The sequence below is a fragment of the Saimiri boliviensis genome, chromosome 6 (genome assembly GCF_048565385.1).
Source record: "Saimiri boliviensis isolate mSaiBol1 chromosome 6, mSaiBol1.pri, whole genome shotgun sequence".
In the NCBI taxonomy this organism is placed as follows: domain Eukaryota; kingdom Metazoa; phylum Chordata; class Mammalia; order Primates; family Cebidae; genus Saimiri; species Saimiri boliviensis.
The window spans coordinates 121,211,199-121,237,206 of record NC_133454.1 but is presented as its reverse complement, the minus strand read 5'-3'; the positions used below and the strand labels follow the sequence as shown (position 1 = coordinate 121,237,206).

At 48.5% G+C, this 26,008-nt stretch overlaps 1 protein-coding gene, 1 long non-coding RNA gene, 1 other non-coding gene and 1 pseudogene across 3 annotated transcripts; 1 reads left to right on the top strand and 3 right to left on the bottom strand.

Annotated features, from left to right (window-relative positions):
- Window positions 1–1,400: 1,400 nt before the first annotated feature.
- On the bottom strand, window positions 1,401–14,875 carry LOC141584896 (uncharacterized). The gene is made up of 2 exons (XR_012518179.1): window positions 13,399–14,875; window positions 1,401–11,386 (listed from the first exon to the last, which is right to left on the bottom strand). It is a non-coding gene; the product is annotated as an uncharacterized LOC141584896 (long non-coding RNA).
- LOC120364714 (U4 spliceosomal RNA) lies at window positions 1,926–2,066 on the bottom strand. Its single transcript, XR_005579869.1, has one exon. It is a non-coding gene; the product is annotated as a U4 spliceosomal RNA (small nuclear RNA).
- A 5,428-nt stretch (window positions 14,876–20,303) lies between the features above and the next one.
- Window positions 20,304–22,865, bottom strand: LOC141584963 (uncharacterized; annotated as a pseudogene).
- Window positions 22,866–23,164: 299 nt separating this feature from the next.
- FTH1 (ferritin heavy chain 1) lies at window positions 23,165–25,975 on the top strand (the record flags this gene model as incomplete). Its single annotated transcript, XM_039471094.2, has 4 exons — window positions 23,165–23,503; window positions 25,016–25,162; window positions 25,437–25,562; window positions 25,658–25,975. Coding segments are annotated over 4 exons (777 nt in total), but the record flags the coding sequence as incomplete, so codon positions are not given.
- Between the last annotated feature and the right edge of the window lie 33 nt (window positions 25,976–26,008).

Genomic DNA, 26,008 nt, shown 5'->3' with positions numbered 1-26,008 from the left:
GTGCTGTGGCACAATCTGAGCTCACTGCGACCTCTGCCTCCCCGGTTCAAGTGATCCTCCTGCCTTAGCCTCCCGAGTAGCTGGGATTACAGGTATGCACCACCACACCCAGCTAATTTTTGTATTTTTAATAGAGACGGGGTTTCACCATGTTGGCCAGGCTGGTCTTGAACTCCTGACCTCAAGTTATCTGCCCGCCTTGGCCTCCCAAAGTGCTGGGATTACAGGTGTGAGCCACCGCATCCAGGGGGGTTGGAGATTTAAATGTAAAGATGAAACCATACAAGTACTAACAGAAAATATGGACCAATTCTCCTATAATTTGGGAGTGGGGAAAACTTTCCTAATTCTGACTCAACACCTAGAAGCAATAAGGGGAAAAGATGAACAAGTTTCAAGGAATTAAAATTTTTTTAATGAAAAAAATTAAATGAAAATTTTAAACATAAGCAAAATTAAAAAGACAAATGATAAATTGGTTTTAAAAAGAAAAAAGGGCCGGGCGCGGTGGCTCACGCCTGTAATCCGACCACTCTGGGAGGCCGAGGCGGGTGGATCACGAGGTCAAGAGATCGAAGCCATCCTGGTCAACATGGTGAAACCCCGTCTCTACTAAAAATACAAAAAATTAGCTGGGCATGGTGGCACGTGCCTGTAATCCCAGCTACTCAGGAGGCTGAGGCAGGAGAATTGCCTGAACCCAGGAGGCGGAGGTTGCGTGAGCCGAGATCACGCCATTGCACTCCAGCCTGGGTAACAAGAGCGAAACTCCATCTCAAAAATAAATAAATAAATAAATAAGAAAAAGAAAAAAACAACTGTACAACTACATCACAGACAAAGGGCCAATATTCTTAATATATGAAGAGCTTCTTTTTTTTTTAGACATGGGATTTTACCATGTTGGTCAGGCTGGTCTGGAACTCCTGACCTCAGGTGATCCGCCCACCTCACCCTCCTGAAGTGCTGGGATTACAGGCAAGAGCCACCGCGCCCAGCTATGAAGAGTTTCTAATACAGATTAAAAGGCCAACAACCTGATAGAAAAATGCACTAAAAATACAGTTTACAGAAAAAGAAAGGCAAATATTTCAAAACTATACAGAAAGACACTAAACCTTGCTAACAGTAAAAGAAACGCAAATTGCCCCAAGGAACTGTTTCTCGTTTATCAGACTGGCCAAAATCCAAAAGCTTAATACTGTACGCTGTCTTTTCCAGGCTGTGAGAAAACCAACATTCTCACACATTCCTTGGTGAGAATGCAAAATGGTATTACAGTCTCTGTAGAAGAGGATTTGCCAATATCTAGCAAATTTAGGAGTGCATTTGCCCTTTGATCCTACAATCCCACATCTAGGAATCTATAATAAAGATACACCGCAAACGATACAGAAAGACACAGAGACACGGCTGTTTATTGCAGCTCTGTTTGTAAAAGCCAAAGCATGGGAAAAAGCCAAAAATCCATCAATAAGGACTTTGAGAAGTAAACAATAGCACGTCTACACAATGGGGTGCTTTGCAGCCATGAAAAGAACAAGGAAGATCTCTACAAACTAATACAATGTCATCCTAAGGACACCTTACGGTCTGTTTCTCTAAGAACAAAAGAGACAAATATAAACAAAAATATGTAAATATTTTCATACAATTAAATACTAAACATTGATAGTTTAACAGAAAGAAGGAATAGAGTAGGGGGAGAATAGACACTAGGCTTATTTGTTTTTATTTATTTATTTATTAGTTTGTTTTGAGACCGGGTCTTGCTCTGTCACCCATGCAGCAGCATGATAATAGCTCGCTGCAGACTTGAAATCCTGGGCTTAACCCGTCCTCCCACCTCAGCCTCCCATGTAGCTAGGACTACAGGCACGCACAACCACACTTGGCTTTTATTTATTTATTTTGAAATTTTTCAGTCTCCATAGAGACTGCCAAAAATTGCCAATGCTGACTATATTGCAAGTCATCATGGCGGGGTATTGGGAAAAGTTTTCAATTAGCAATAATCATGCCAGGGATAAACCTCATCGGCTACAATACTGTCACTAAGCAAAGCCACACTTGGCTTTAAAAAAATTTTTTTTTTTAATTGTTGTACAAATGGGGTCTTGCTATGCTGCCCAGGCTGGTCTTGAACTCCTGAGCTCAAGTGATCCTCCCCATTTCGGCCTCCCAAAGTGCTGGGACTACAGGCATGAGCCAGCATTCCCAGCCTACATCCATTTAAATATATCTTATTTTGAGCCAGGCGCAGTGACTCGCTTGTAATCCTAGCACTTTGGGAGGCTGAGGTGGGTGCATCACCTAAGAGCAGGAGTTCAAGACCAGCCTGGCCATCATAGTGAAACCCCATCTTTGAAAAAAAAAAAAGAGAAAAGATAAATATATCTTATTTTATAGATTTGACTTTGACCATGCATATATTTTACATAATTATAAAACTAAAATAAACTTTAAAAAGTAATTCTAAAAATTGAAAGCAAAATGAAGTAAATGCTCCTAACTGTGTAATGGGTTGGTAGCAAAAACACAGAGTGGGAGGTGGGGACTAGGGGAGGGACAGCATTAGAGAAATACCTAAGGTAGATGACAGGTTGACCGGTGTAGGAAACCACCATGGCATGTGTATACCTATGTAAGAAACCTGCACGTTCTGCACATGTACCTCAGAACTTAAAGTATAACAATAATAATAATTTAAAAAAACACAGAGGAGCTATTCCAAGGAACTTTAAATACATTCATTTGACTATGTATTCTTGGTGGGATTTACTATAAGACGAAAACTACAAGATCAAAATACCAAGCTGTTTTCAAGAGTAACTGTTTGGTGGTAGTATAGGGGTTATTACTTTAAGACTGCTGCGTATGTGGTGGAGAAAAATATAAATAAATAATTCTGTAATTATACTTGAGAGTAGATATTTGGGGCATTAGAAGAAAGGCAATTCAGATGTAAAATCTTTTTTTTTTTTTTTTTTTGAGATGGAGTCTTGCTCTGTCGCCTAGGCTGGAGTGCAATGGCATGGTCTCGGCTCACTGCAACGTCCACCTCCTGGATTCAAGCAATTCTCCTGCCTCAGCCTCCCGAGTAGCTGGGATTACAGGTGCATGCCACCATGCCCAGCTAATTTTTGTATTTTTAGTAGAGATGGGGTTTCACCATGTTTGCCAGGCTGGTCTCAAACTCCTGACCACGTGATCCACCCACCTTAGCCTCCCAAAGTGCTGGGATTACAGGCATGAGCCACGGCACCCAGCCCGGATGTAAAATCTTTAAGATGAAGCAAAACACCTAGAATTCTGAATTTGAATTGAAAGTCTCAGATCAGAATGAACTCATTTTTTTCTTAAAAAAAAATTGTAAAGGGTCCTATCTCTGTCCTCTGAAAAGGTCTAGCATTATTGAGCACTGAAACAATGAGTGCTTCTAGTACCTGGATGGTGACCTATAAATACTAGTAAGATTGGTGCAAAAATAATTGTGATTTGCCAGGGCAGGTAAATTACCTGGGCAAATCGCAATTACTTTTGCACTAACCTAATATTGTCCCGTTTGCTTGGTAAATTTTCCTCTCTTGCTTTTTTCTGCTTTCCGTTTGCTTGGTAAATTTTTCTCCCTTGCTTTTCTCTGCTTTCTGTTTGCTTGGTAAATTTTCCTCCATCCCTTTATTTTGTACCTACGTGTGTCCTTGCATGTCAGCTTGGTCTCTTGAATACAGCGTCCAAGTCTTGACTCTATCCAGCTTGCCATTCTGTGTCTTTTAATTGGGGCATTTAGCCTATTTACATTTAAGACTCATATTGTTATGTGTGAATTCAATCCCATCATCATGATGCTCGCTGGTTACTTTGAAGATTTGTTGATGTAGTTGCTTCACAGGTCTTGATTCTTCAGTGTTTTGTAGTGGCTGGTAATGGTTTTTCCTTCATATTAGTGCTTCCTTCAGGAGCTCTTGCAAAGCAGGACTGGTAGTGATGAATCACCACAGCATTTGCTTGTCTGAAAATGATTTTATATCTCTTTCACTTATGAAGCTTAGTTTGGCAGGATATGGAATTCTGGGTTGGAAATTATTTTCTTTTCTTTTTTTTTAAAGATGGGGTTTCACCATGTTGGCCAGGCTGATCTTGAACTCCTGACTTCAGGTGATCCACCCACCTTGGCCTCCCAAAGTGCTAGGATTACAGGCGTGAGCCACCACACCCGGCTGGAAGTTATTTTCTTTAAAAATGTTGAGGTGGGTGCAGTGGCTCACACCTGTAATCTGAGCACTTTGGGAGCCTGAGGTGGGCAGATTACCTGAGGCTAGGAGTTCGAGACCAGCCTGACCAACATGGAGAAACCCTGTCTCTACTAAAAATACAAAATTAGCTGGGCATGGTGTCGCATGCCTGTAATCTCAGCTACTCAGGAGGCTGAGGCAGGAGAATCACTTGAACCCGGGAGGTGGAGGTTACGGTGAGCTGAGATCGTGCCATTGCACTCCAACCTGGGCAACAAGAGTGAAACGCCGTCTCAAAAAAAAAAAAAAAAAAAAAGTTGAATATTGGCCCCCAATCTCTTCCGGCTTGTAGGATTTCTGCTGAAAGGTCCACTGTTAGTCTGATGGGCTTCCCTTTGAGGTGACCTGGCCTTTCTCTCTGGCTGCCCTTAACATTTTTCCTTCATTTTGACCTTGGAGAATCTGATGATTATGTGTCTTGGTGTTGATCTTCTTGTGGAGTATCTAACTGGGGTTCTCTGGATTTCCTGAATTTGAATGTTGACCTGTCTTGCCAGGTTGGGAAGGTTCTCCTGGATGATATCCTGCAGTATGTTTTCCAACTTGGTTCCATTCTGCTGTCTCTTTTGGATACCCCAATCAGTTGTACGTTCAGTCTTTTTACATAATCCCATAATTCTCAGAGATTTTGTTTGCTCCTTTTCATTCTTTTTTCTCTACTCTTTTCTGTTTTATTATTTATTTATTTATTTATTTGTTGAGATGGATCTCGCTCTGTCTCTCAGGCTGGAGTGCAATGGCACAATCTCACCTCACTGCAACCTCCACCTCCTGGGTTCAAGCAATTCTCCTGCCTCAGCCTCCGAGTAACTAGGATTATAGTTTACCATGTTAATCAGGCTGGTCTCAAACTCCTGACCTCAGGTGATCCACCCGCCTTGGCCTCTCAAAGTGCTGGGATTACAGGCATGAGCCACCACACCTAACCTTCTGTCATATTTTAGCAAGATAGTCTTCAAGCTTGGAAATTCTTTCCTCTGCTTGGTGTATTCAGCTATTGATACTCATGGTTGTGTTGTGAAGTTCTCGTGGTGTGTTTTTCAGCTCCATCACGTCATTTATGTTCCTCTTTAAACTGGTTATTCTGGTTAACAGCTCCTGTAATGTTTTATCATGGTTCTTAGCTGCTTTGCATTGGGTAATAATGCAAAGAATTGTTACTTTTCTGTTATTTGGTAGTAACAAGCTCAGGGAAGTTTGTTATTACCTACCTTCTGAAGCCTAATTCTGTCAGTTCGTCCATCTCAACCTCAGCCCAGCTCTCAGCCCTTGCTGGAGAGGTGTTGGCGATCATCTGGAGGAGAAGATGTACCGGGCTCTTTGAGTTTTCAGCATTTTTTTCATTGATTTTTTTTCTCACCTTCATGAGTTTAGCTTTGATCTTCAAGGCTGCTGACCTTTGGATGGGGTTTGCTTGGGGACTTTTTGTTGAAGCTGTTTTTGTTGTTGCTTTCTGTTTGTTTCTCTTTTAACAGTCAGGCCAACAAGGGTATGAAAAGATGCTCACCATCACTAATCATCAGGGAACTGCAAATCAAAAACACAATGAGCTATTACCTGATGCTCATTGGAATAGCTACTATTAAAAAAAAAAAAAATATGTCAGCTGGGCGCAGTGGTTCACACCTGTAATCCCAGAACTTTGGGAGGGTGAGGTGGGCGGATAACAAGGTCAGGAGTTCGAGATCAACCTGGCCAACATGGTGAAACCCCGTGTCTACTAAAAATACAAAAATTAGCTGTGTGTGGTGGTGTGCGCCTGTAGTCCCAGCTACTCGGGAGCCTGAGGCAAGAGAATTGCTTGAACCAGGGAGGCAGAGGTTGCAGCAAACAGAGATCATGCCACTGCACTCCAGCTGGGTGACAGAGCAAGACTCCATCTCAAAAAAACAAAACAAAACCAAAAAGTAACAAGTGTCAGTGAGGATGCAGAAAAACTGGAACTCTTGCACGCTGTTAGTGGTATTGTAAAATGGTGTACTGCTATGCAACAATAATACGGAGTCTCCTCAAAAAGTTAAAAATAGACCAACCGTACGATACTGCAATCCCACTTCTGAGCATATATCCTAAAGAATGAAAAAAGGATCTCAAAGAGAGCGGTACTCCTATGTTCATTACGACATTATCCACAATAGCCAAGACGTGGAAGCAACCTAAATGTCCGTGGATGGATGAATCGATAAAGAAAAGATAGTACATACATACAGTGAAGCATCATTCAGTCTTTTTTAAAAAACGGAAATCCTGCCATATGCTATACCGATGATAACCTTGAATACATCATGCTGAGTGAAGTCAGCCAATCACGAATATTGCATGATTCCACTTACAAGAGGTACCCAAAGTCATCAAATTCATAGAGACAGAAAGTAGAATGGTGGTTTCCAGGAGCTGAGGGGAGGGGAAATGGGGAGCTTTTGCTCAAGGAGACAGAGTTTCAGTCATGGAAGATGAAAGAGTTCGGGAGAACTCTTGTGCAACAGTGTACATATAGTTAACAATATTGTGATGTACACTTAACAGTCGTTAAGAGAGGGCGGGTGCAGAGGCTCACTCCTATAATCCTAACACTTTGGCAGGCCAAGGCAGCAGGATTGCTTGAGCCCAGTAGTTCAAGATCAGCCTGGGCAATATGGAAACACATCTTTTTTACTAAAAATCAGAAAAGTTAGCCAGGTGTGGTGGCTCACACCTATAGTCCCAGCTACTCAGGGGGCTGAAGTGGGAGGATTGCTTTAGCCCAGGAGGTTGAGGTTGCAGTGAGCCATGTATGTGCCACTGCACTCCAGTCTGAGTGACAGAGCTAAACGCTGTCTCAAAAAAGGAAAAAACAAAACAAAACAGAAGGGAGTCCCCACACTGGGGATAACAGCAGCTACAGTCCCGCCCCTTCCACTCTTGCATCCCAGGCTTCCGCCTGGATCATTGCTGAATTGACTTGGTTTGGGTATTTTACCTTCCTTAGCAAGGAAAAGGCCCTTCCTCTGTTGGGCTCTTCCATGGCTCTCTCAGGCTCTCGGGCTGCTCACCTGAATCCCACAGTGCCCCTTCCACACATCTCTGCTGAGCCTATCTTTCTGGACTACTGTGAACACAAGCTCTGGCTCAGCCATCTCTACTTCTCCAAGCTTGGCTGCGAGCTTGGCTGACAGTGGGCAGCCAACCAGTGTCAAATGGATCCCAAAGAAATTGGTTTTACTGGCCAGGTGCAGTGGCTCACGACTGTAATCCCAGCACTTTGGGAGGCCGAGGCAGGCGGATCAGGAGGTCAGGAGTTTGAGACCAGCCTGGCCAATATGGTAAAACCCCATCTCTACTAAAAATACAAAAATTAAAAAAAAAAAAAAAAATCAGCTGGGTGTGGTGGTGCACGCCTGAAATCCCAGCTACTCAGGAGGCTGAGGCAGAAGAATCACTTGAACCTGGGAGGCGAAGGTTGTAGTGAGCTGAGATTGCTTTGCACCGCTGTACTCAAGCCTGGTTGACAGAACAAGACTCCGTCTGAAAAAAAAAAAAAAAAAGAAAGAAATTGTGTTTACTTGGCTCTATGGCAAGACTCAGTTAAGTCCCTCCAGTCTCTCCAGCTGGAAGAAATGCTCCTTCAGCAAAGAACACAGGAGACAAATAGAGGTGACATTATCTCCAGTTGACAAGTGAGTACACAGAAGGCCAGAGAAGCTGGCAGCTTGCCCAAGATCACCCAGCTAGTTAATGGCAGAGCTGGGACCAGCTTCCACAGTCCTGGCTCCAGGTCTGGTGTTCCTTCAGGGACACACACCCAAACCACCATCGCTGACCTCAGACAGGCAGGTTTCTCTATTAGGCATGACAGGCCCGGGCCTAGTGCCTATGAGCTTTACAAGGCCCAAGAAAATGTACTGGCTCCTAAATTTAAAGAGAAAACAGCAAAATTAATCAAAGCAAATGTTTATGAACTGTAAAGCTGTCATCTACTCAAGTGCAGTCGAGCTCGGGTCTTCCGCCTGGCGTGGTGGCTCACAGCCTGTAATCCCAGCACTTTGGGAGGCCAAGGCAGGTGGACTACCTAAGGTCAGGAGTTCAAGACCAGCCTGGCCAACATGGTGAAACTCTGTCTCTACTTAAAATACAAAAATTAGCCAGGCATGGCGGCAGGTGTCTGTAATCCCAGCTACTGGGGAGGCTGAGGCAGGAGAATCACTTGAACCCAGGAGGCGGAGGTTGCAGTGAGCCAAGATCACGCCACTGCACTCTAGCCTGGGGAACAAGAATGATGTTATGGTTTATGACTACTATCTATTCATTTGTTCTTTCTTTTTTTCTTTTCTGAGACAGAGTCTCTCTCTGTCACCCAGGCTGGAGTGCAGTGACATGATCTCGTCTCACTGGGATTACAGGTGCACACCACCACGCCCAGCTAATTTTTGTATTTTTAGTACAGACAGGGTTTCACCATTTTGGTCAGGCTGGTATCAAACTCCTGACCTCGTGATCCACCTGCCTTGGCCTCCTAGAGTGCTGGGATTACAGGCGTGAGCCACTGTGCCCAGCAGAAGTCTGCTTTTATTAATAAGTATTAGTTTTTATTCTTACCTGATTCATTGTAAGAAAACAGTCTGAGTCTAACCCACCCAGCTGGGTGGCGCTTGGGCCTGAGGACCCCTGGCCTTGGAATATAGGAGTTTTGGGGGTAAAGAGCTGACCAAGCTGGTTGGGGTTAAGGCAAACTCCAGAGACCAGTTCTAACTCCCGAGGCTCCCACTCCAGGCTCTTCAGGGGAAATTGCAGGAGAGGCCCTCCCTTGCCTGTAGTTAAGTGCAAAGAACCATCTTTCAAGGAACGAAGGACCCTCCTGGAGCAAGGATTCCCTGCTCTCACAATGATTCAATCACATCCAACCAGAGTCTTAGCTGGGGCCCTGCCAGGTGCCAGGGCCTGGTCCCGTTCCTGGGAGCAAAGATGAAGACCAGCTTCCTACGAGCCTCCATCTCCCAGTGACAATGGAGGAATGACGATACAATGGCACAGGGTCTCCTGTCACTCCGTAAAGGCTAAAGGAACAAACATTAGCAGGAGAACCTGGAATAAGAGACGAGCTCTGAATCCGGGAAGACTCCTCGGCAGATGCAGGATCAGGACTGGAGCTGGGAGAAAGGGTGGGTCTTTGATGGATAAAAGTGAATAGCTATGGGAGGAAAGACTTAAGCAAAGGACGGAGGGGACCCAAGGGTCCTGTGGGGCACCCCAGGGGCTGGTGTGGATGAAGCAGAGGGCTGATGGGGCCCAGAGGAGGGACGCTAGGGGACAAACCCTCAGGCAGTCCCACGAGCCTGTTTCGCCCCCGTCAGAGAGCTGAGCCTGGCACACGGGGTGAGTGAGACTCCATCATCCTTCTCATCTCTCTTTCTCTGCAACTCTCCCCAGAAAACTGATAATAACTGCTTGGCACAGAGTTCCCCGTGTTTATTCAAGCTCATGTAACCATATGTGAGCGCTGCCAGAACAATTTAATCTCAGGAAGCAGAGGAGCATGAGGAAAGAAGGCTGGTATGGGAGTCAGAAGACATATAGGTTTTGGTTCTTGGCTCAGCCACTGACTTTCCCTGTAAACCGGAGCTGGTCTCCTCCTGTCCTCCAGGCATCATTTTCTTCATCTAACCCAGAGTCTGGCATAGAGCTGGCAATTTTCTTTTTATTTTTTTTTTTTTTTGAGACAGAGTTTCGCTCTTGTTACCCAGGCTGGAGTGCAATGGCGCGATCTCGGCTCACCGCAACCTCCGCCTCCTGGGTTCAGGCAATTCTCCTGCCTCAGCCTCCCGAGTAGCTGGGATTACAGGCGTGCACCACCACGCCCAGCTAATTTTTGGTATTTTTTTAGTAGAGACGGGGTTTCACCATGTTGACCAGGATGGTCTCGATCTCTTGACCTTGTGATCCACCCGTCTCGGCCTCCCAAAGTGCTGGGATTATAGGCGTGAGCCGCTGCGCCGGGCCGAGCTGGCATTTTTCAACGTTTGAGGCCAGGTGCAGTGGCTCATGCCTGTAATCCCAAACTTTGGGGATGCTGAGGCAGGAGGATCTTTGGAGGTCAGGAGTCTGGGACCAGCCTGGGCAATATAGTGAGACTCTCATCAAAAAAATTGTTTTAATTAGCCAGATGTGGTGGCACACACCTGTAATCCCAGCTACTCAGAAGGCTGAGGTGGGAGGATCACTTGAGCCCAGGAGTTGGAGGCTGCAGTGAGCTATGATCCTGCTACTGCATTCCAGTCTGGGTGACAGAGTGAGACCCTGTCTCTATTTTTAAAATATTAATAATAGGTAAGGCAAGGTGGCTCAAGCCTGTAATCCCAGCACTTTGGGAGGCCAAGGCAGGCGGACCATGAGGTCAAGAGATTGAGACCATCATGGCAAACATGGTGAAACCCCATCTCTACTAAAAACACAAATTTTAGCTAGGCATGGTGGCAAATGCCTGTAGTCCCAGCTACTTGGGAGGCTAAGGCAGGGGAATCGCTTGAACTCCGAAGGTGGAGGTTGAAGTGGGCTGAGATCATGCCAATGTACTCCATCCTACATGACCGAGAGAGACTCGGTCTTAAAAATAATAATAATAATAATAATAAAATAAAAATGTTAGTTGAGTGATTGAAAGTATTAGATAGTCTCAAAGGCTCCTTCCGGTCTTGAAAATTCTGTGACCCATGAAGGAATCAGTTGCCATTTAGATGATGTAAAATAGTGGTCCCCAACCTTTTTGGCGCCAGGTATCAGTTTTGTGGAAGACAATTTTTTTCCCTGGACAAGGGGTGGGGAGGGAGATGGTTTCGGGATGAAACTGTTCCACCTCAGATCATCAGGCATTAGGTAGATCCTCAAAAGCAGCACACAACCTCGATCCCTCGCATGTCCAGTTCACAATAAGGTTCACGCTCCTATGAGAATCTAATACGGCTGCTGACCTGCCAGGAGGCAGAGATCACGTGAGCAGCAGGCAGAGCGAGGGGATGTTCATTGGCCTGCTGCTCAGCTCCAACCGGTACTGGTCTACCTGGGGCCGGGGGCCTCTGGCGTGTGCTGCGTCCTGCGTTGCACAAGGGTTCAAAGACCTAAGAAGGAACAGCGGGGGAGAGAGAAAGTCACACAGACAGACATACAGAAAGCTGGGCCAAGCGGTCCGAAAAGCTGATGATGTCAGTGTCTTCGGCCCACATGTGCCTCAGAGTACGAGGCTGTAGTTACTTAGAACAGCCTGTGGTTATAATTCTCATATTTCAGTTAACATACTTCTGCTAACAACTATCTTGCAGCAAGGTCAGTGAGAGCTGGTTATCTTTTTCTAAGCCTCTCTGCTCTTCTCCGAGACACACATTCCCCTATTACGGTTTCCTTCTCTGGAGTTCACCCAAAGTTCACAGCAGCCTTGCTGCTGATTTCCCCAGAGGGGGTGGGCTACACTGGCTCTCTACAGGGACCCCGATGTAAAACATAAGTTGATTAAAAATTTTGTTGTGCTGGGCACAGTGGTACGTGCCTGTAGTCCCAGCTACTCGGGAGGCTGAGGCAGGAGGATCGCTCGAGCCCAGGAGTTCTGGGCTGTAGTGCCCTATGCCAACTGGGTGTCTGCACTAAGTTCGGCATCAGTATGGTGACCTCCTGGGCGCAGGGGACCGCCAGGTTGCCTAAGGAGGGGTAAACCGGCCCAGGTCAGAAACAGAGCAGGTCAAAACCCCTGAGCTGATCAGTAGTGGGATCGTGCCTGTGAATAGCCACTGCACTCCAGCCTGGGCAACACAGCTCTAAAAAATAATTTTTTTTTGTTCCAAGTAAAAGACAACATGTCTACCCCTGAATCTAGAGATGGAGGCAGTTTCAAGTGTAGCACATCACAGAGCTTGGAGGGAAGCAAATAGTTCCCCAGAGGAAAATCTGGATCTAGTGTCCAGAAGGGAAGTGGATATTGGGAAGTAGGTATGGATCTGATGAAATCAATTCCAGGAAAAAGCAAAAAGCGAACTATCTGGATTCCTGCCACTACACATACACACCCCCGTTAACCCCCATACATACCTACGATATTGAAAGGGCAGCCAGATAGGTGAGTAAATAGTGGCAAAAAATGGGAGCCACTTGGTTCCAACTAATGCTTTCAGAGAATTACAAAAGGCAGGGGTGTTGGACAGGGGATTAGAATATCATCCACGCAGTTGGAAACAGATGAGAAAGGTAGTAATAGCATGTAAAGTCCCTTCCCATGGGAGGGCTCTCCTGGCTCTGCCTGGGGCCGGCTGGCTTCTGAGCATCCGATCACAGGCTTTGTCAGAAGGGTGGATGAGCCCTCCCCCCAGAAAACTAAGGGTAGGCTAAGGCCTCAAGGGAGGAGCTGGTGTTGCCCCAGTTTGGAAGTGGGTCATCCTATGTTCCCCGGCATGTGAACACCTTCAGCTCCAGAGACCCGGACACTCTTTCAGGCACGATTATACGGTTCTCAGATCCTACCTAGTAATGAGACACCATGAGCCCCTCGGGGAAGCATCTCCCACTGCTCCCTAAGATGGTGTGTCTTGGCAGGGTGTGGTGGCTCACACCTGTAACCAAGCACTTTGGAGGAGGCCAAGGCAGGTGGATCACCTGAGGTCGGAAGTTCAAGACCAGCCTGACCAACATGGTGAAACCCCGTCTTTATTGAAAAAAAAAAAAAAAAAAAAGACGGTGTGTCTTGTGGCTGAGTAGAGGCCCCCAGCCTCCGGGAGGACCAGCCAAGCACAGTGGGAGCAGTGCCGATCTGAGGAGCCAGCCGTGGTCTCTGTGAATTACAAGCTGCAGAAATACCCTTAGCTCTCTGGCGTGGGCCTAGACCCACTGTCCTGCTCAGAAAGCCACTGGACAGCCACCAGTCTCCAGGCTGCTTAGGCATCTCCTGGGCCTGCCAGCCATGAGCACCAAGTCCAGGAGATGCCTGCCAGCCATGAACACCAAGTCCAGGAGATCAAGACCAATTCCAATTCTTTAAGCCCTGCCATAAGATTCCCAATAGCACCTTCCAAAGAACCACAAAACTCCCACCAAGCAAACAGACTCCAGTTACTAATCACATCCGCCTATTCATTTCGAAGATTACCCGTGATCACTTTGCTGATGGTAGAATCACAGCAACTACTTTGAAAGTGCCCTCTGCCAAAGCTGGTGGCTTGAAGCCAGCAGAAGGTCGGTGCTGGCTCGCCTTCAGGACTCAGGGTGCAGGAAGTGCTCTCCACCTGTAGGGAAATTTCAGAAGCCTCAGCAAGTGGAATCTTGGAGGTCTTCTTCCTGCATGCCTCGAGGTTAAGGGAATGTACGTGCTGAGTTTCAGCATTGCTGTCATGGCTGAGTCAAGGCACCAGATTTGGAAAATTGGGCCACAATCAGAGTCCAGGTTCCAGTCAGAGCCCTGTTTCTTACCAGCTGTGCAATCTTAGGCAAGGCCGTCTCTTAATCTCTCTTATCTCCAGTTTGTTCACTGGATAAAGGGAACCTCTGCTGCCAGCCCTACCTACTCAGAGGTGCGGTCAGTGTCAGCCCCAAAACTTACTTTATGTAAAAATCTCTGTTATGTTTATGAAAGGACAACTTCAACAATGCATTGGTCCACTGCCAGGAAGGACAGGACATTGTTTTGAAGTAGCAAGCTGGTTTTATAACAACCCTTCGGCCGGGCGCGGTGGCTCAAGCCTGTAATCCTAGCACTTTGGGAGGCTGAGGTGGGTGGATCACGAGGTCAAGAGATCGAGACCATCCCGGTCAACATGGTGAAACCCCGCCTCTACTAAAAATACAAAAAATTTAGCTGGGCATGGTGGCGCGTGCCTATAATCCCAGCTACTCAGGAGGCTGAGGCAGGAGAATTGCCTGAACCCAGGAGGCGGAGGTTGCGGTGAGCTGAGATCGTGCCATTGCACTCCAGCCTGGGTAACAAGAGTGAAACTCCGTCTCAAAAAAAAAAAAAAAAAAAACCGTTCTTGACTTCTTCCCCCGTCGGCCCCTAGTGACAGCCCACAGATTCCTCCAGTTGAGGAAACATTCTGTGACCACAAAAGCAAGCCACGGGAACTGGTCCTCAGAACCACTGAGCCCAGGACTGTGACATCTCCATCCCCGTGGCAGCACTAGTCCCCATCCCCAACTGCCTCGCAGTGTCCTCAGGTCTCTGCCAAGGAATAATCCTGAAACCCCAGAAAGACTCGCTAATTCCCGGCTTCTTCCTTAAGGGAGGCAGAAACAGCTGGGAGTCTTACTTAAGTAAAGATGGAAAAACCAAACCTGACTGGCCGCAGTGGCTCATGCCAGCACTTTGTGAGCCTGAGGCAGGTGGACAGCTTGAGGCCAGGAGTTCGAGACCAGTGTGGGCAACATAGGGAAACCCTGTTCTACTAAAAATACAAAAATTAGGCTGGGCATGGTAGTGCGTGCCTGTAGTCCCAGCTACTCAGGAGACTGAGGTAGGAGAATCACTTGAACCTGGGGGGCAGGGTTGCAGTGAGCTGAGATCATGCCACTGCACTATAGCCTGGGCAACAGAGCAAGACTATCAAAAAAAAAAAAAAAAAAAAAAAAGAAGGCCGGACGCAGTGGCTCCCACCTGTAATCCCAGCACTTTAGGAGGCCAAGGCAGGTGGATCACTTGAGGTCAGGAGTTCAATACCAGCCTGACCAACATGGTGAAACCCCATCTCTACTAAAAATAGCTGGGTGTGGTGGTGAGCACCTATAATCCCAGCTACTCGGGAGGCTGAGACAGGAGACTCACTTGAATCTGGGAGGCGGAGGTTGCAGTGAGCCGAGATCGCGCCACTGCAGTCCAGCCTGGGTGACAGAGTGAGACTCCGTCTCAATAAAAAACAAACAAACAAAAAAACCTATGAGGTGGTGGTGGAGCAGCCTAACGCTTAGTAACAGAAAAGGTAAGAGTTGAGCTAAGAGCCAAGTCCAAGTTAAATCCAGCCCATATTTATTGGTAGTCTGGGAGCCTTTAAATCTGTTAAGTGCTTTGCCAGGTGCTGAGGTGGGAAAGGCAAAGGCATGCCTAAGATAAAGGGCATTAGTTCCCTTCCAGTGGGGGAGGCAGGTCCAGGGCAGGTCTACAGTACAGTACGGTGTGGCATAGGAGACCATGCACTCAGAGTGCTGGAGGGCACGAAAAATGGAAATTCTCAGCTCCGTGGGGCAGTGCAAGGAGCCTCGAGAGGATATTTGAGCTGGGTGTTGAAGGTCGGGTAGTTTTTCAGGCAGAAGGGTCAGAGGCAAGCCATCTGGGCAGAGGGACCAGCTGTGTGAAGTCCCAAGGTGTGAGGGGAACACTGTTGGGCTAGAGGGAAGCCTGGGGGTGAGTGGCTGGGCCACACCCAGGAATCACAATTGTATCCCAAGGGCAGTGGGGAGCCCTTAAGGAGTTTTATTTTTACTTTTATTTATTTAGAGACAGGGTTTGGCTCTGTTGCCCAGGGTGGAGTGCAGTGGCACAATCATAGCTCACTGCAGCCTTGAACTCCTGAGCTCAAGCAATCCTCCTGCCTCAGCCTCCTGAGTACTTGGGACTACAGGCCTGTGCCATCATACCCGGCCAATTTTTGTATTTTTTTTATAGAGAGGGAGACTCACTATGTTACCCAGCCTGGTCTCAAACTCCTGGGGTCAAGTAATCCACCCACCTCTGCCTCTAGAGTGCCGGGATTACAGGCATGAGCCACTGTACCAGCCTCCCTAAGTTGTCATCACAAAGTGCTTATCTTTGCATTTCTTAATGCTGGGACAGACAGAACAGAGACAAGTAAGAGAGGCTGGGACTGCAGGCAGTGGTCCAGGCAGGAAAGAAAGAGCCCGAGACGCTGGGAGCAGCCACAGGCTGGAGGTCTCAGCCATGCTGAGGGGGAGATCGTTTGCGTCCTGACTCTCTCATAGGACACTCAGGACTTCCCTCTGCTGACTTAGGCCCTATCTGCTGGCCCAGCAAGACTCACTAGCTCTCCTGGATTGTGCCCCTTCTTTGAGGGCAGAAAAGCCCTCGCCGCTCCCTCTGGCTGCCTCATTCTGCTGCCTCCCGGCTGGGCTGGTCCCTGGCTGTCTCAGATGCTCTTGGATCTACTCCCCCCCTCTGCCCCGGTGCTCAAGGGACTGTGATTGTGCAGCCATCGTTCCCCTCCACCACAGTGAGTGTCCACACGGTGAGAACCCCCAAGGCAGACACAGTCCCCATTTCCACGAGGAGGCACTCCCAGTCCCTGGATATCAAGGCCTCTCTGGCTGCTGAGGTCCCTGCCCAGAGGTGCAAGTCATTTTTTTTTTTTTTTTCACCCTTCTCCCAAGGCTGCTAGCCCTGGCTACCGCCTGCCACCTGTGCTGAGCTGGGCCTCTCCTGATTTGGCCAGGGTGAGCACAGCTGGGCCTGGACGGGGTGATGTGGGGATGCCAAGTGGCTGGGTCCCAGCTGATGGGGTGCAATGAGAACTGTAGTGAAGAGGGCGCCCAGAGTGTGTGCTCAAGGTAGCATGGGAGAGGGCTGGCTTCAGATACTGTAAATAACACAGGAATCAAAGTTCAGAGAGGCCAGGTAGCCTCTTCACTGCGGGCAGCTCCCAGGGGCGCACAGGGAAGGATACAGCTGGGGACTGTTAAAGGCAAAAGCCTTGAACTCCAGGAGCCACTAGTCCAGATGTTCTGCTGGGCATGACCATTCGGGAGAAGAGGTGCGGAGCTGCAAACTGCTAGAGCTGGAAGCGCCTTGGGCTGTGCCAGGATTGGAGACACAGCTCAAAGTGAAGCTCAAAGTCCAGCCAGGAAGCAAACACACAGCTGGGACCCCATGTGATAAGGGCTGGGGCAGAAGGCTGGAGTGCAGGGGGGCCTGAGTGAGCGTTCAAAAACAGGCCCTGCCTTCGGTTTGCAGTAGTCCTCAAACATCGCAGGCTGTGGCTCTCGTTAACCTTCTGGAGGAGGTGGGGGGCTGGGGGTTCTGAGTATCTACACTCTTGAGTCCGCTGGTCTCAAGGGCTTTCAAGAAACGACTTAAGGACAAGCTCTGTGAATACGATTGCATCATCCAGAAATGTACCCGAATCTGATTTAGTACTGTTTTTTCCATGTTCTGAATTTCAAAACTCGAATTTCCTGCTTTACTTCACTTCACTTCAGGGGGAATCCCAGACATTTAAAACATCAGCTCTTCAGTTAAAATGCCATGAAACCCACGTCTCCAGCCCTGAGGTTCTTCTTGAGGTTTTCCTTTGTTGTAACCAGCCCGTGGAACAGTTTGGGCTCTGCCTTTTCACACAGCGCTTCCTTCACACACCCATTCCTTCAACACACTTATTAAACACAGTGATCGTATTTAATGGCCACAGGCTTCCTGTCATGTGCCCTGTCCTAGTTTTCTGCTGAAAAGCCAGTGACTCTATGGCCTTGGGCAAGCCTAACCTTCTTTGGGTCTCACCTTTCTGTAAAACACAATGATTTGGAAGCTCTAAAGTCCCTTCCAAGCCTTTAAATTTGTGGGGGTCTATGATGATTTCCTAGCTGTAGAATCCTACATTGTAACGGTCCGGAGAAGGGAAAGAAACCCAGCACCTATTGAGAATTCCCCACGCGGTGGGAAGGCACGAGCAAGAGACAGGCAGGAAAAGAAAAACCATGGCTTGCCAGCAAAAACACCATCAGAGGCCCCACTGGGTGATCTCAGACCCCTTTGTTCCCCGCCCAGCCTCTGGTCTTTGTTTCATTAGGAAATGACGGGAGGTGGGTGCTCTTTCTCACCCCCTCCCTCCTTCCCTCCACAGTGAAGCCACAGCCCTCCAGGTCTTCTGACTGCTTCTCTCCTCCAGGACAAAGCACTTTTGGAGCCCAAGCCCGGCCCACCAGAGTGCTAAGTCACGGTGGGACAGCAACTCTCTACCAGCAGAGTGCTGAGTCACGGTGGGACAGCAACTCTCCACCGCAACCCCCACCCCCGCCCCCTCCTCCTCCGGGATGCGCTGAGCCTCCAGAAACCTCCGGCTTGGCTCTTCTCTCGTTCGAGGTCCCTCCCGCCACCCCTCGCCCTGGGAGGCTGCTGTCCCGGGAGTTCAGCCAAACTCCCCGCCGCAGCCTCCAAGTCACGAGGAGCTGGGCTGGAGGGTGGGGGAGGTGGAACCCTGGTCAACAAAGGTCCAAAGACTAGGCCACAGCTTCGGAAGAATCTAAAGGCTTGGAGATTGCAGTTCTGACACCTCAAGTTACCAGAAAGTAGGGAAGGGACAGAAGCAATCATATAAACAGTCATATAAACACACACACACACACACACAAACTCTCTCTCTCTCTCTCTCTCTCTCTCTCTCTCTCTCTCACGCTCTTACACTCCCCCACCAACAGATTTCCCTTCCATTGTTTCCACCAGCCTTCCCTAGTGACTTTCTACAGCACAAGCTGCCCCTCAGTATTGCTGCGATGTTCACTGCAGCTACGTACGTGTTCAGCCAAGCATGGCGCCAATACTGACTCAGGAAACCTACTCCCTGCAGCAGATCGACTTTCTTCCGGTGGGTCCAACAACTTCATGCTGGCTCTGTCCCCCTGGACATCCCGGAAGCCTGGAAACTCAGCACATGTATTCTAAAACCAAGCTGACCTTCCCCAAGGGCCTTCCCCAAAACCTGCATTTCTTCCTGTGCTCCTCGGCTCAGGGAATGGCAGCAGCAGCCAGGCTGCCCAAACCAGAAAGCTGGGAGCTCCCTTACCCACTGCCCACCCCCACCCCCAACTTTTGTCTATCAGTCTGTTAATTCAGTTTTCTCCAGATCTGTCAAATCTTCGTTCTATCCCCTCTGCTCTCTAAGAACTAAGGCTGCTGCACCCCGACTGCTGCCCAGATCTCTAGCCTCACTCTCATCCGTCCTGAACATTCAATCATGCATCCATCTGTTCATGCAACACATATTGAGTACCAAGTACCAAGCACCTTGCAAAAAGCTGGGAGTGCAGAGACAAGACAGAAACAATGCCTGCCTTCCAGGAGCTTACCATCTATAGCACCAGGGCAGGCAATCAAAAGGGCCTCATAACGCCAGGCATGGTGACTCATGCCCATAATCCCAGCACTTTGGGAGGCCGAGGTGGGTGGATGGCTTGAGATCAGGAGTTCGAGAGACCAGCCTAGCCAAATGGTGAAAACCCGTCTCTACTAAAAATACAAAAATCAACCAGGTATGGTGGCAAGCGCCTACAGTCCCAGCTACTTGAGAGGCTGCAGCAGGAGGATCACTTGAACCCCAGAGGTGGAGGTTGCAGTGAGCCAAGATCGAGCCACTGCACTCCAGCCTGGGCAACAAGAGTGAAACTTCATCTCAAAAAAAAAAAATAAAGGTGTGACAAATATATAGCATTTAACTAGACATACACAAATATATATTATAGTTACTAATCTTCATCACTTATATGAGCTACAAATATCAACCCAATTTGTCGTCTCTGTTTTGACTCTGTTTACAACATCTTTTGTCTTACAGCTTTTCATTTTTAAGTAGTCAAATCTGCCAACTGTACTTTTATGGCTTCTGACAGCCTCAGAAGAATACTCCTTACCCCAAAATTATAAAAAATAATCTTCTATATATTCTTCTCAAAACCTTATACTTCTTTTAAGGCTTGGAGTTTTAATCCATCTGGAATGTATTTTTAAACACTGAGTGAGTCATTTTTCTCCACATGACTATCAATTGTTTCAGCATAATTTGTTAAACCCATTCTTTCTTCCCTAATTTGAAACGACACTTCAACATGTCCCAAGTTCCCATATGTAGGCGGGCAGGACTATTTTGTCGCAATAATGTAGTCATCTCTTTCTGCACCAGCACACACTGCTTATAGCACTTTACTGTACTTTTATTATAGCACCAAATGCAAATCTATCAACACACTGACTCCTCCAAATGAACTTTAGAATCATTTTGCGAAGTTTCAAAAAAAACATACTGTCCCAGAGTCAGTAATGACTGAGGGGGAAAAAAAAAAAAAAAAAAAAAAAAAAAAAAAAAAACCTGCCTCTTACAGAAATTGCAGTGAATTCATTTATTTGGGGAATACTGACTTTTTTTTTTTTTTTTGAGACAGAGTCTAGATCTGTCATCCAGGTTGGCATGCAGTGGCACGATCTCGGCTCACTGCAACCTCCGCCTCCCAAGTTCAAGCGATTCTCCTGCCTCAGCCTCCCAAGTAGCTGGGATTTACAGGTGCCTACCACCACACCCAGCTAATTTTTGTATTTTTAACAGAGACGGGGTTTCCCTGTGTTGCCCAGGCTGGTCTCGAACTTCCGACCTCATGATCCACCTGCCTCTGCCTCCCAAAGTGCTGGGATTTCAAGTGTGAACCACCACGCCTGGCCAACTGATATCTTTACAAAATGAAGACTGACCATTTGGGACTATGGTACCTCTTCATTTATGCAAGGCTGCCTTTTTAAATTTTTTTTTGTCCAGCAGTAAGCATTTATAGTTTTCTCTATATATTTCTTGTTAACTTTATTCCAAGGTACTTTAAGCTTTTGTTGCCAATGTAAGTAAAAAACATCTTTTTTTCCATTCTTTTTCCCCCCATTTTCTGTTGGTTACTGTTATAAAGGAAAGCTTTGGATCCTATATACGGTGGCTTTGCAATACTCTTATCCTAGGAGATTTCCAGTGTAAAGTTTCTAAAAACAAAGCTAATGTGGTGTCTCCATGCTGTCTCTAGGATCAAGTTTAACCCCTTTATGGCACACAACCCTGCCGGACCTTGTTCTATTCTTCACCCTATCCAGCATCACCAAACACGCACGGTATTTTCCAGCCCAACATACTTTCTTTTTTATATTCTGAGACGGAGTTTCGCTCTGTCTTCCAGGCTAGAGTGCAAAGGCGCGATCTCGGCTCACTGCAACCTCCACCTCTCAGGTTCAAGCGGTTCTCCTGCCTCAGCCTCCAGAGTAGCTAGGATTACAGGCACACGCCACCATGCCCAGCTAATTTTTGTATTTTTAGTAGAGACGGGTTTTGCTGGTCTCCAACTCCTGATCTCAAGTGATCAACCCGCTTCCACCTCCCAAAGTGCTGGGATTACAGGTATGAGCCACCGCGCCTGGCCCCAGGCCAACATACTTTCTTAAGGTAGCTTGAACAGGCCGTGCATTTCCACATCTTCACACCTTTGCATATGCTGTTTCACTCTGCTCCGAATTCCCTTCCCCCTTTCCCTCCCGCACTTCACCTTCCTTTTAACTTTTTCTTCAAACTTAGCTCAGGTGTCTCGCTTATGGAAGGCTTCCCTGACCTCCTCCTATATCCCAAACCGGGTAAGGTACTCACTGTCTAGCAACATTCTACTGTTTACCTTATTATTGTTGCTCTAGCACCACTAAAACGGTTTTCCTGCAAGTAACATAGGTGTTTTTTGTTTTTCTGAGACAGAGTTTCACTCTTGTTGCCCAGGCTGGAGTGTAGCTAGGATTACAGGTATGCCCCCACCACGCCCCGAAAATTTTTTGTATTTTTAGTAGAGGCAAGGTTTCTCCATGTTGGTCAGGCTGGTCTCGAACTCCCAACCTCAAGTGATCCACCCTCCTCGGCCTCCCAAAGTGCTGGGATTACAGGTGTGAGCCACTGCGCCAGGCACATAGCTGGCACATAGGTGAATTTTTAAATGAAACGGTGAAAAACAGATCACCCTAATTCCATCGGCAATTTGTTTTAATATTTCGGTAGAGTTGCTTTTTAACAATAAGGTTTGGAAGTCTAGCTTCTAGCTGCAGGTTTGTTAGCATCCTGAAAATGATCTTGATAGTTCTTCCACCGATGCCTCAAACAACCACGCGAGCGAACATTGGACCCCGAAGCCAGGATCTAGGTAGGGGCAGGGCCTGGCTCCAGCTCTGCCACCTATAAATTCACATCCACCCTGTGCCTGGGACTCAGCTGCAGGCCACACACGCTGGCTCCACCCCTCCCGGGGTCTCTTCCACCTGTCGCCCGCCACCAACCCCATCAGCTTCTCTCCAATGACACACCCAGGGTTGCCCAATAGGGCCACGGAGTGGGGCCGGTAAGAGGCCATTTTGAAAAGGCCTCAGGATGGGCTTCGCCTTTAGATCCACGTCGCTTCTCCTTTATTTCTAATCCGAGAGATATGTCCCTTGGGGGAGAAGCGACACTAGCGATTCTCTCGGAGGCCCCGGTGGCTCACCCCCACGACCCCCGGGGCGAGGCGGTCCTCATCCCTAGGGAAACCCGGCCCGCCCAGCCTTTGTTGCAGAAACTGCACAGGGAGCCATGTCTGCTTTCCACCAAAGGCGGACATGGTCGCTGGAGTCGGGAGGGCAGGGGCGGACCCGAAACCGGCCGTGCGCCCACTTCTCCATCGCTCTCCTTCCTGAACTCTGAGGACGAGGAAGTGGGCTCGACCACCTAAGGCCCGCGACCACCTTCCACCTTCCCAATCCGCAGCAAGATGTCACCAGGGCTTCCCCGCCGCTACGATTTTTAACACCACCCGGGCCAGGAGCCTCCGGGTGCCCGGTCTGGAAACTGGAAATCGGGATCACGCCATTACTCCCCTACCGCGCCCCGCGCGTTCCAAGGCCCGGGAGCCCCTAGATCAGGGCACTCCTCGCAGCTTCCCTCCAACCCCACTAAACGGGCCTCCAGGGCACAAAGACGGCACCGCCGTCCCCGAGGCCGTCCGGTACCCGCCCCAGCGCCCCAGCTCCGCCGGAGCGTGCGAGGGCCTCCCGCGGCCGCCCCTCCCCCACCGCAGGGGCGAGGCCGCGCGCCCACCGGAAGCAGCGGGCGCGGGGCGGGCGGCGCTGATTGGCCGGGGCGGGCCTGACGCTGCAGCCGCTATAAGAGCCAGCGAGCGGCCCGCTGCGCCAGACGTTCTTCGCCGAGAGTCGCCGCGGTCTCCTGCTTCAACAGTGCTTGGACGGAACCCGGCGCTCGTCCCCCACCCCGGCCGGCCGCCCACAGCCAGCCCTCTGTCACCTCCACACCGCGTCCTCGGACCGCCCCAAGGCCCCCGCCGCCTCTCCAGCGCCGCGCAGCCACCGCCGCCGCCGCCTCTCCTTAGCAGCCGCCATGACGACCGCATCACCTTCGCAGGTGCGCCAGAACTACCACCAGGATTCAGAGGCCGCCATCAACCGCCAGATCAACCTGGAGCTCTACGCCTCGTATGTTTACCTGTCCATGGTGAGTGCGGGCGGGCCAGGGCCGGGGCCGGGGCCGGGGCCGGGGCCGGGGCGGGGGCCGGGCGCGGTTCCCGGGGCGCGCGCTGGGGCGGGCCGGGGGTGTGGCCGTCCGCGGGCTTCCCCGCCTCCCTGCGCCCTTCTGGAAAATGGAGGCTGTTCGAGGTCTCCAAGGACTTCTCTGGCGCGGGAAGTCCAGGCAGCTGGTTCTTGGCTGTCCCCTGGGAACGCTCCCTCCTAGGCCAGGGCCACCTCTGCACACCCTTCTTTTTTAAAAGAGCGCTTGGCGTCCAGAAATCCTGGGTTGTAAGACTTGGCAGCAGCTCCTGCAGGAAACCTGCGGTTAGGAAGGTGGGGTTTTGCACTCCCATTTTTTCCTCTGCCTCTGGCATTTGGCCTTGAGACCCAGCGTTTTTTGCTTAGATATCCAACTCCCATCCGCCTAGGTACGGCGAGCCTGCACGGTAACGCTGTCGAATAGCCCCCTTGGGGGCTGGCGCGTAGTGGCTTATCTTGTGCCCTCTTGAGCAGCCGTATACACCTCTCTGCTCTGCTTATCTCTTAAGTCCCCCGCTTGCATTGAAGCATATCTCTAGAAATCGCCCCTTCTGCAGTCACCGAAGTGTCACCTGATCTTGCGCCTAGGGAACTTAATTTATCTTTTATGTATCTTACTGTGAGAGGTGTGGAGTTCTGACCTACTAATTGAACCCCTAGCTCTTGAGTAAAGTCAACCGACAGTTACTGGGCAATAAATTTTTCGGTGATCAGTGGAATCAATTTTCCCAAATCCTGGTCTTAGGCGGTGTCCTGAGAGTCTTCCTTAGAGTTGCCTTGTGATTGTCCAAACTGTCCCAAGAATAGATGTGTTCCAAATGGATTTGAAAACAAGCCTGTGTTTCCGTGACTGTTGCTGCCCTTCAGAAACACTTGACTACATCAAATGCCTAAAACCAAAAATCAAATTTTTGCAATACAATTATATTATAAAAGTATATTTACATCAATATGCTGTCCATATTTGTCACCTTGCATGGGAGTTTTTAATTTTATAAATAAATCCGCGGTATAGCTGGCCAGCTCCTGAGCTCTTTGTTTTAACCATGCTTTAACGTGGTTAATGGGGGGGGGGGGGGCGGGCAGAAAAGGACTTACGTGCAGTCAGTACTCCCGCAGCCAGCCTCTCATAAGTGAGGTTTGGCACGGGCTGTAAGAAGTGTTCTCTGCACTAATACAGATCCTTAAGACACTCCGTGTTCGAGGAAATGCCCATCATATTCTAAAGGTTCCTTGAAAGAAACTTTCAAAGGTCAAGTTTCCGTTTTCTATTTTAGAATAGAAGCACTACTGTTCGGTTCAATCCATCTACCCCCAATCTCCTTAGGCACTGATTCCGTCATGCTGTGCTTTGAGAAAGGAAGCCTAGGCTCACAAGACCATCTCGCCTCCCCGTAGATTGTCAACAGCCACTTGTCTGGGAATCCCTAGCATAACATATTCAGTGTTCCCCTTTCAGTCTTACTACTTTGACCGCGATGATGTGGCTTTGAAGAACTTTGCCAAGTACTTTCTTCACCAATCTCATGAGGAGAGGGAACATGCCGAGAAACTGATGAAGCTGCAGAACCAACGAGGTGGCCGCATCTTCCTTCAGGATATCAAGGTAAACAAAAGAACTACGGCTGTCATACTTGGTGATCTAGTGGTGCCGGGATGTCCGAAATCACTCCAACTATAGCAGTTGCCCTTGGAAAGTGATGATATGATGATACAGTGGGCTTTTGCCTTTTGTGCGTTTTTAGGCTTAACCGTCTAAATAAACTAAATTAGGCCGATATTAATACCTCCTTTGCCAAAGCATGGTGGTTAGGTAAGACAGGCTTTACTGATGTGTAGGTTAGTTGATAGAGATGCATTCACCTGTTCTCTTCATTTAGAAACCAGACCATGATGACTGGGAGAGCGGGCTGAATGCGATGGAGTGTGCATTACATTTGGAAAAAAATGTGAATCAGTCACTACTGGAACTGCACAAACTGGCCACCGACAAAAATGACCCCCATGTGAGTATTGGAAACCCAGGAAATAAATGGAGAAAATCGTTTGCTTTAGGGATTGGGAAAGCTGACTACTAACTGTCTTCCCCATTGTTTTCTAGTTGTGTGACTTCATTGAGACACATTACCTGAATGAGCAGGTGAAATCCATCAAAGAATTGGGTGACCACGTGACCAACTTGCGCAAGATGGGAGCACCCCAGTCTGGCTTGGCAGAATATCTCTTTGACAAGCACACTCTGGGAGACAGTGATAATGAAAGCTAAGCCTTAGGCTAATTTCCCCATAGCCACGGGGTGACTTCCCTGGTCACCAAGGCAGTGCATGCATATTGGGGTTTCCTTTACCTTTTCTATAAGTTGTACCAAAACATCCACTTAAGTTCTTTGTACCATTCCTTCAAATAAAGAAATTTGGTACCCAGGTGTTGTCTTTCAGGTCTTGGGATGAGT